Below are 10,986 nucleotides of genomic sequence, written 5' to 3'. Positions count from 1 at the left end.
GGGCTCGTTGCATGATTTCAAATGTTGGGTTGACAAACGCCTTTTGGGCAGAAGCTATCTCTATAGCTTGTTATATTGTCAACCGAGCTCCTTCTGCACCTTTGAACTTTAAGACTTTAGAGGAAATGTGGTCAGGTACTCCTGCTAAGTATTCTGATTTAAAGATATTTGGTTGCCCTGCATACATGCATGTAAATGATGGAAAATTAGAGCCAAGGGCTAAAAAGTGCATTTTCCTTGGGTATGCATCTGGGGTGAAAGGATACCGACTATGGTATCCCGATCCCACGACACCAAAATTTATAATTAGCAGAGATGTAACCTTTGATGAATCCTCTATATTACATTCTAGAAAAGAGTCTTCTAGTTCTTGTAATACAGATAAAGGAAAGAGTACACAGAACGAGGTGGAGATTGAGATTGGCATTCCTTCTGAGCCAAGCTCATCAACTTTGGAGCAAACTACAGTTGAAACTCCTGAAGTTGAGACAGAAGCTGAAATTCCTGAAGTTGAGACTCCTGAAGTTGAACCAGAAGAAGAGGAGTATTCTATAGCCAAACATAAACCAAGAAGAGAAGGTAAACAACCATTAAGGTTTGGAGATTATGTTGCATTTGCTTTTTCAGTTACACAGGAAACCAAAAAAATTAGAGAACCATCAAAATATTCAAAATCCGTTTATGGTGCTAACTCAGCCAAGTGGTTGATTGCAATGAATGAAGAAATTGAGTCTCTCCACAAGAATGGTACTTGGTCTCTTGTGAATCCACCGTCAGGAAAATGAATTGTTGGTTGCAAATGGGTCTTCAAGAAAAAGGATGGCATTCCAGGATTTGAAGATGCAAGGTATAAGGCATGATTTGTTGTAAAGGGCTATAGTCAGGTACAAGGAGTTGATTTTAATGATATTTTCTCACCTGTTGTTAAACATAACTCTATTCGTATCTTGCTTGCCTTCGTTGCCATGTATGATTTGGAATAAGAACAACTTGATGTTAAGACAACTTTCTTACATGGCAAACTTGAGGAACAAACATACATGCATCAACCCGAAGGATTTGAAGTTGAAGGAAAAGAAGATCATGTTTGCTTGTTGAAAAAATCCTTGTACGGATTAAAGCAGTCTCCAAGACAGTAGTACAAAAGGTTTGATTCCTTTATGTTGGGTCATGGTTATTCGAGGAGCATGTATGATAGTTGCGTTTACTTCCGGAAGTTAAATGATGGTGCATTTGTGTACTTATTACTTTTATGTTGATGACATGCTCATTGCTGCTAAGGATTTAACAGAAATTCACAATTTAAAAATTCAGTTGAAAAGTGAATTTGAGATGAAAGATTTGGGAGCAGCTAAGAAAATCCTTGGCATGAAGATCAAAAGAGATCGAAAAGCCAACAGGCTATTCCTGACCCAGAAGAAGTACTTGGAGAAAGTCTTGGAGTGATTTGGCATGAAAGATGCTAAACAGTTAGTACCCCTCTTGCTGCTCATTTTAAGTTATCAGTTGCTCAGTCCCCCGCAGTCATAGGAAGAAGAGAGGTACATGGCACATGTTCCTTATTCCAGTGCAGTCGACAGTATTATGTATGCAATGGTTTGTACACGTCCAAACATTTTACAAGCAGTGAGTGTGGTAAGCCAGTATATGGCCTACCCTGGTAAAGCATATTGGCAGGCTGTGAAATGGATTCTCAGATACTTGCGAGGTACTTCAAACACATGTTTAGAGTTTGGGAGAAAGACTAACACTTTGGTTGGTTTTGTAGACTCAGATTATGCAGGTGATCTTGACAAAAGAAGATCATTGACAGGCTATGTATTTTACATTGGTGGTTGCGCTATTAGTTGGAAAGCTACATTACAACATGTAGTAGCTTTATCTACTACCGAAGCAGAATATATGACAGTGACCGAGGCAATCAAAGAAGCCTTATGGTTGAAGGGTCTATTTGCGGAACTCAGTTTACACCAAAGTGGTATTACCATTTTCTGTGATAGTCAAAGTGCCATTCACTTGACTAAAGATCAAATGTATCATGAGAGGACGAAGCACATTGATATAAAGTATCATTTCATCCGAGAAACCATTGCTGAAGGAAAAGTCTATGTTCAGAAGATCAACACTAGAGATAATCCTGCTGACATGTTCATAAAACCTCTTCCAGTGTCCAAGTTCAAGCTTTGCCTGAACTTGATTGGCATTTATGAAGAATGATTTTGCCCATTGGGGTTTTTACGGAGAAGGTAGAGTAAATTTACTATATATAAATCGAAATTGGGCCAAGGTGGAGATTTGTAATATGACCAAATTTTTATGACATTTGCCATGACATAATATCTATTATAACAAAATTTATGTATCATGACATTTGTCATGACATAATATCCACTATTAGGCTAAGGATTTCTTGCTATAAATAGAGGAGCTTCTCCTCATTTGAAAATACATCAATTCAAGAGCTTTTCACTTTTGTCTTTCTTTCTCCTCCTTTATTTTATTATAGAGTATTTTGTAAGAGAGTGAGTGTTGGAAAACACTTGTGTGAACTCTTTCTTTGGAGTGATCTTGTGAGGTTATTCTCTTGGGGTATTTGGGACTAATTTGAGTATTTACTCTAATTTTGTACTCTTGTTGGTATAAAGAAATTGCTTCTCTCCGCTTGTGGATGTAGGTCACCTTAACCGAACTACGTTAAATTTGTGTCTTCTTTATCTTCTTTAATTGCCGTTATTATCAACTTGCATTGTCTTTCTTATTATCATTATAACGTTGTTTGGCTAAATTTCGCACTACCCGATTTTTCCATCCTAACAATTGGCCATAAAATTTATTTACCATTCAAGAATGTTAAGTCTAAACTTGAAATAATACGTTAAGAATGTTAAGTCTAAACTTGAAATAATACGTTAAAAGATAAAATTGTAGAAAAGTTTAAGAAATATTTATAAATTGTACATTACAATAAATATTTATATGTATAAAATATTTTTTTAAATTATATTAATGTACTATCGGGTTGGTTTGGTATCGATTTGACTTTTTTTTTATTTAAAACCAAACCAAATATGGCCGGGTTTTATTTTCTAATACCAAACCAAACCACATCGGGGGGATTTTCAGTTTGACTCGGATTATCGGTTTGGTGCGATTTATCGGTTTTCTTTGTACACCCCATATATATGTATATTTTTATATAAAGTTTTTAAAATTTTATGGTACATATTAATCATTCGCACTTTTAGTCTAGTTCTTTGCTATTACAATAATGTAGTTCTTTGCATTTACATTCTAGTTGAAGTTTTCTTTTGCTATATATGTACGAGAATCTATATCATGTTAAAAATAATCTATTTTTAATTGAGTCCTTAAATTATCCATCATTATTTGATTCAACTATCATTATTATATCTTGGTAAATGATATATTTCTCAAAGAGAAATTGGTTTGCTAATATTACGTTGAAAATGTAGTCGCCGGAATATGTGTTTGACAGTGTATATCTCATTTTTAAGGAAAATCGAAAGAAAATCGAAAAACCGACAAAAAGCGACATAAACCGAATCAATAAAAGACCGACTTAATTGGTTTGGTTTGGTTCTAATATTTAAAAGTTGACTTACTTGGTTTGGTTTCTTTTTAGGAAAAAGCCGATTCAAACGTAATCATGAACACCCCTAGTTTTAATAAACTGAATTAATTTCAAAATATCTAACGTATTAGAAAAATAAGAAATATTCTTATTAAGGCATATTTAATTACATTAAACGTTTAAAAATAAATATGAGTATTTTGGATAAATACTCTTGTGATTAAGGTTATTAACGTCGTTTGTATTTTTTAAGATTAAAATATATGAATTTAAATACACATATAATTATTAAGATATTGTATCTAAATGACACTGAATAATAACAGATTTTTTTATTTTCTCAACATCTGAGTATGTATAATCTTTTTAATTGTAAACTACTAAATAGATATACAATTCAATTAAAATAATAATAAATATGTCTGCATAATATTAGAGTAAATAATATTTACAGGTTGTATAAGTTGTTTCCTTGATAAAGCACATTCTAAACCTAGCGACGCTAGCAGTTAGCGGTGGTGGTTGATGATGGTTATAGGTAATATAGCTGGTGGTAATCAGTAGTACGTCTAACATTGGTTGATAGTGACAGTTATAGGTAAAATAACTCGCGGTGGTCGGTGGTGATGATTGTCAACTCTATCACCCCTTTTAAACATGTTTAGAGCTCGATTTAGTCAAATTTCTTAAAATTGCTTATTTTAAAATGTGTTTTCTATCATAAAGTACTTTTCGAAAAAGTATTCATGAGAATTATATATTATGTTTAGCTAATTTATTTTAGAAGTATTTTTTGTAATATTTGATAAGTAAATTGTGTTTGGCCAATCTTTTCAAAAAGTATTTTTGAATGTCAAGTTACAAAAAAAACAGTAAATGTTCAATTTAGAGTTAGTATTATTTAAAAGAAAAAAGTAAATTTAAATATTTATTATAAAAAACTTAATTATTATTATTTTTTTATTAAACTAGAATAGATTAGATCAAGTAAAAATATTTTATTAATATTTTGATCAATATAAATATAGTTATCCAAAGTAATATTACTGGGTATCCGATATTATTTATTGCTTACATGATAATTCAAATATATTAATATACTATCATTCAATATAAATTAAAGATTCGCTTCATAAATCCTATACAAAAGAAGAGATTTGTATAAGTTAGGGAGACTGTTTCCAAGAGGAATAGGAGAAGGAGAATAAAAATATGATGAAAATAAAATAAAGAAAAAAAGGGATGGTGAAACAAAAAATATAAAAAGTTAAATTAACGAAGGATAATTTAGAAAATATATAAAAATTTATAGTAAGGATACTTTTGTTTTAAAAAAATTAGTTTTTTGTTTTTCCTTCTTTGAAAAAGCTAGAATTTATACATTCTTTCTAAAAGTAGAAAAACTAAATCTAATGTTGCTCAAAAGCATTTCTCTATCTTGTCCAAACACATTAAATTTCTAAAAGAGTACTTTTTCTCACAAAAAGTACTTTTCGTCTCTTAGAAGCTTGGCCAAACATGCTCTTAGGTACTAACTTCCCTTCCCTTATTGTGGTTCTCATTTTATAGCAGAAATTTAGTTAGCGTTTGGACATAGATTTGATTGAAACTTAAAAAAAGAATTTTTGAAGTTGTGTTAAAAAATAATTTTCGAAGTTGAATTTGGTTTAGACATGCATTTTATTCGAAGATAAGTTAAAATTTTGTGAGTGTTCAAATTTTATTCGAAAACTGATCATATTCTACGAACAAAAAAATATTAGCCAAAATCTATGGTCAAACAGGAGCTAAGTTTACTCTCCCAATTTTTGCATACCAACATGCAATAGCTTTCAAATAGCTCCTGGTTAATAAGAGTATAATTGATTATAGTTGTAACAAGATTCATGAAGTTTTTCTTTTCACTGAAATACTAACAAGACTACAAGAGGGTTGGGAACATTGTGAAGTAGCGCTTCTTTTTGAGAGTGGAGAAAATTGCTCCCGCTCTGATTTGCAGTCAAAAACTTAAGATGAAAGTTTAAAAGAGCATAGGGGACAAATTGTATTAGTGTGAATACATAGTTAAAAAATTTCCAGGCAAAATGTGAAAGGGCTCCCATTTAAACAATGAAACATTACGAACCAATTAGAACAAGTGTTTTCACTTAAGTTAGTGTGCAGCTAGAGAAAAAAGTAAAATGAAGCTTTGACTTATAGTCTCCGACTAACGTACTCCCTCCGTTTCAATTTAGATGATGTACTTTGATTCGGTACAGAATTTAAGAAATAAAAAAATAACTTTTAAAGTAGAAGAGTTTAAAGTTGAATTATTTCCAACTTTAGAAATGTGTCATTTATTTTAGAGCAGACAAAAAAAGGAAAGTAACTCATCTAATTTGAAACGGAGGGAGTAGTAATTAACTACACAGCTAATAAATAATCGGAGAATTGAAATGGTGAAATTAAAATTTTGAATTTGTTCTTGCTTCAGAGCAGGAGGTTTTTAAAACTTTGATTCAAATTACATGCTTTTCTTTTTCTAACCAAGAAAAGAAGAATTTATATTATCTTCTACTTTTCAAAAATGAAAGAAAAAGGAAAAAGAAAATGAATGAAATTATTTCCTTCATTTAATCAAAAATCTTGAAATGTGTTTGTAGTAATAAAATGACCCTCGAGTCAATCCAAAGCTTGGCCAAAACATTCAAATCTACAAAGAGCAATTACTTCTGTTCCACCGTTTACTAAAAAAAAAAAACTACAATTACATTATCTTGATTTTGAAACCCCCCTACCCCCATTCCACCCCACCCCACCCCCACCCCCATTGCTTTCTCCCCTATTTATAACTGCAACAACTCTTCCCATTAGAATAATCAAACCCTTATGTCCACACCTTTCAACCTCTCTCCATTAATACTCCCTTCTCCATACAAACCCCAAAGTTAGAAAGAAAAGAGAACCCCTTACCCATACAAAACATCAAAATTCAAAATATGTAAAACAAAGAGACAATCTCATCAGACTTCATAAGCAACCCCACAATTTTAATTTTTCTCTCCACAATTTTATTTTTTGTTTTCAATTTTCTTGCATTAAATAAGAGCTTTCACTGTCTTCACTCTGATGAAGATTCTAATATAAGACCCAGCATGTGCTACTTTCAATGTTCTCTTTGCTTCTCTTCCAGGGTTGAACTAATTGGGCTTTGAGTAGTGAACAAGTATTTCAGTCTGAATAGTTATAAAGAATTGCAAACAAGTTAGCTAAGGGGGTATGGGCCTGTACTTTCTCTACCTTCACTTTACATTTAATTTGATTTCTATTTTTGTTTATCATTTAACAGGCGATTCCTGTTGTGGGTTTTGTCTTTTTTATTTCTATAATTTGCTTTTCCTTTAATACTCTACATTTTTATTTTTTTATTTTAACTGAAAAATTTAATTAATAACAGGAGCAAGTTTGGAGGCTATAAGAAGAGGTGTTAGGGTTGCATAGACTACAACAGCAAAGCTAGCAAGCAAGAAGTATTTTTTTTGTTTGTTTTCTTTGTTCATCATCTTCTCCTATCAGAGTCTTTTTCTCAATCATGGCTTCATCAAATAGACACTGGCCTAGTATGTTTAAGTCCAAACCCTGCAACCAATGGCAGCATGACATCAACTCTTCTCTCATTCAAAGAACCCCATGCAATCCAGGTACTTGACTTACATTTTCCCTATATATAATTCTGTCAATTTTCTAGTTTCTTTTCTAATGGGATATATGGTTCTTGTTTGTTGGTTTAAGTAGGAGGAGGAGGAGGAGGATGTGAAGAGAGAAGTCCAGAGCCAAAGCCAAGATGGAATCCAAGACCAGAGCAAATACGGATACTTGAAGCAATTTTCAATTCAGGAATGGTTAATCCTCCAAGGGACGAGATAAGGAAGATCCGAGCCAAACTTCAAGAATATGGTCAAGTTGGTGATGCCAATGTTTTCTACTGGTTCCAAAACAGAAAATCAAGAAGCAAACACAAGCAGCGCCACCTTCAAAACAAAGCTCAACAAACTCATAATAATACTAATATCACTCATTCCCATGTAGCCATTACTGCTCCATCTTCTTCTTCTTCATCCTCTGATAAATCCTCCCCGAATTCTACTGGTCATCATAAGTCTTCTTTAACATTTTCAATTGGTTCTGCAAATGTGATGGACTTGCTGAACTCCCCTACTGCTTCAGTTAACCAACAACAACAAAACTATAATTTCCAGAGTGCTAACAATGAGTTCTTGAGTACTGAATCCTTCTTTTTCACAGTGCAACCACCAACACCAACTCAATCTCCTACTGCTATCACACAAGGATTTTGCATTCCTGACTCAACTGGTTTTTCTCATGTGTCAAATTCTTCTGGTCATCTTTTTCTGAGTGAATGGATGGGGATAGGTCAAGCACCTTCAAAAAAAGCTGAAGATGAGAAGATTAATTTGCAGTCACAGCTGAATTACGCTGTTACTTCAGCTCCTACTACTAACACTCATAGTACTGTTTTTCCTCTTACTTCTACCACTATTCCAACCATCAGTCACATTCAAGGTAAACCTTTTACTCCATCTCTTTCTTTTTATATCTCACTACGAAAATTATGACACTCTTCTATACTAGAAATGTCTAACTCTAGTAGTCAGAAAAATGTTATGACCATTAAAAACCACAAGTTTTAAGATATTTTGATATATATGTGGCAAAAATTCAAACACGGTCATATGGGAAGAAAGTACCATTTTATTTTGTTTTGTATGTCTAGGTTACGGGTAGGGAATAGAGTAGAGGAGGGACATTTAAGCTATTGAAGTGTTATATTCTTTACTATTCATACTTGTTTTTATCGGATGTTGAGTAGGTGGTGGGCTACTCGGTCCAAATTATGCTATATCTAGTATGAATGTGCACTTTAAGATCTTTTTCCATTCAACTTCATGACAAAAGAGGAGATATAAAGTCACTAGCTCATTTTCCCCATAGTCCAGAACTGAGAATGAGAATAAATGTTTGTCCCCATTCTTACGAAAATTTAAGCATTTATGCAAAGTAAAATCAGCTAGCTTAGCTTCTACTGGCATTTCATGGAAGTGATTGATGCGTGTTCACTTTTACAGTGCCAAAAAGTACTTTTTACACCTTCTCATACGTTATGTTTATGGCTATGTTTGTCATTATTACTGAATAAGACAAGGATAGATTTGTCCTTTGGCCCCCATTTTCTGATCTCCTGTCTAATATTTGTGGCCAAACGCTTCGCACGGATGGGGGAGATCATATTGACTACTGCATTGGTTCCATTAATAAGCATACAACTTTGAACTACTCAGGGTGATCTATCTCATGATTGCGTACGTGTGGTTGTAGGGGTGGTGGAGCCAACTGATGCGGGTCCCACAAGATCAACGGTGTTTATCAACGATGTTGCTTTTGAGGTTGGGTTGGGACCGTTCAATGTGAGGGAAGTATTTGGTGATGATGCAGTTCTCATTCATTCCTCCGGTGAACCACTTATCACTAATGAATGGGGTCTCACCCTTCAGCCACTCCAACATGGTGCATTCTACTACTTGCTTCGCACGTCAACTCCATCAAACACTATTGATTTGGTACCTAATTCAAAGATATTTTTAAACATTTGAGCATTATTGTTTTTAGAGTAAAGACTTCTAAGATATATATCAAATTATTTGTTTTTGTTTTCATGTTTGAATGCAGATTTAGAAGATCAGTCGTTCATTATGTTGAAGAGTGATGGGTGTAGCTGTCAGTTCCTGTTGTGTTTTGTTTCATCGTCTTTTGAAGAAAAAAGAAAAGAAGTAATAGGGGTTTTGGTTACTGTTTGGATCGAGTACGTAGTTAGTTTGTTCCTTGAAAGGACGTTAATTATTACAAAAATCTAAGGGCTAGTCTTTGTGTACTATGTTCCATTTCATCATGAAATGAAACTAACATATTACTACTATTATAATATAAATGAGTTTTTTCAGTTTAATTTCTTTTATTGATGATATAGATTGATAAGTAAAATGGATGAATCCAATACATGCACGAATACATGAAGTGTGATGAGATGTGTCAAGAAAAATCCAATAACTCTGATATCATCACCTTCATATTTCCTGCCAGCTTTCATGTTTGCTTGCTTGCTTTTTCTGCGAGCAAAGCATGGTGATTGTAAGCGCCTCGATTTTCGGTTTATATATGCTTTTAAAAAAAATTGTATGCTGCGAGTTGAAATAATTTTTACTCTCATGTCAATTGAAAGACAACTACGGATACATTGGCCATGGAAATTAAAATAAAGTATGTGCCTGAAAAATAATTTTCTAAAACATTTAAATTGTACTCCTATATGATAATAATTACTGCTACTATTACTTTATGGGATTTCCCTTTTCTTAGCCTTTGACGTAAAACTAAGTTCTCCTTGAGCACAGCTCAAGCAAGACATGATGGCTTGAAAGGTCGTTTCATGGTTTTAGACAGTAATCTCTAGTTTCGACGAAAAGGATTTATCTGAATGGCCTTTCTTCTTAATTTACTTTTGAATTTTCCCTTTATAAATTTGACTCTGTATATTTTCTGTTTCAACTAGTGGAAGGGATGAATGTAAGACGTAACCATCAATATCGTTCACCAAAACAGGAGGAGTGATGTTTTGCTATATATTTTGCTACATATAGCATTTATTTTTCTTAGTACTTATTAAGAATTCGTTGGTCCTTTATCTTGCCTTCAATGCTAGCTTAATATTATTTTCTGAATTATCGTATAATCTTATTTTTCAACATTTTTTCTCGGCTAGGAAAAATGCAAAAGAACTGATCAAAACAAACAATTTTGCCTTCTTAATTTCTTTGACTTTAACTGAGGAAAAATGATCCTATATATGTAAAGAAAAATCAAGTCTAAGACACGTGTATAATGTATTTAAGAAACGATAATATTTATAAAAAGAAGAAGATAAATCCGCTAAAGCATGTCAATTTTATGACAAAGTCGAAGCAATTTTTGTTCTCCACTAACTAAATTAACGGACGCATTTTCTTGTCTATATCATGCAGAATTAAACTTTCCAATTTTTAAGGAGAATTACGAGCTTTCAACTTCTTAAGATGATACAATCTGCTGCCGACAAGGAAGAAAACGAATGAAGATTGAAGCCACGGAGGAATCAAACAGAAAGGGAAAAAAAGAAAACAACAATTAGGGGCCTCTAACAAAAACTATAGAAACTTAAGAGTACAGTATTTTCTACTAAGAAATTTTCTATTACCGGAAATCGAATTCGAGTCTTCTAATTATGGGTAGAGAATCCTCATACACCCTACAGAGATAATTATGATTAATACTTATGATAAATTGATAATAAATTATTGTAT

At 32.9% G+C, this 10,986-nt stretch overlaps 1 protein-coding gene across 2 annotated transcripts; it reads left to right on the top strand.

The window, feature by feature from the left end:
* Positions 1-6,462: 6,462 nt before the first annotated feature.
* On the top strand, positions 6,463-9,596 carry LOC107785296 (WUSCHEL-related homeobox 9-like). 2 transcript variants are annotated; one of them, XM_016606569.2, is made up of 5 exons: positions 6,463-6,848; positions 7,029-7,272; positions 7,367-8,155; positions 8,969-9,210; positions 9,320-9,596. In XM_016606569.2, exons 2-5 carry the CDS (start codon positions 7,164-7,166, stop codon positions 9,323-9,325), a joined length of 1,146 nt encoding a protein of 381 aa, XP_016462055.1. In that variant the 5' UTR covers positions 6,463-6,848; positions 7,029-7,163; the 3' UTR covers positions 9,326-9,596. The 2 variants fall into 2 exon arrangements, with proteins under 2 accessions (XP_016462055.1, XP_016462054.1); XM_016606568.2 differs by having other exon boundaries at positions 7,364-8,155.
* The last annotated feature ends 1,390 nt before the right edge of the window (positions 9,597-10,986 follow it).

Source organism: Nicotiana tabacum, chromosome 17, assembly GCF_000715075.1.
Source record: "Nicotiana tabacum cultivar K326 chromosome 17, ASM71507v2, whole genome shotgun sequence".
Classification (NCBI taxonomy): Eukaryota; Viridiplantae; Streptophyta; class Magnoliopsida; order Solanales; family Solanaceae; genus Nicotiana; species Nicotiana tabacum.
This window is presented reverse-complemented; position numbering and strand designations above follow the sequence as displayed.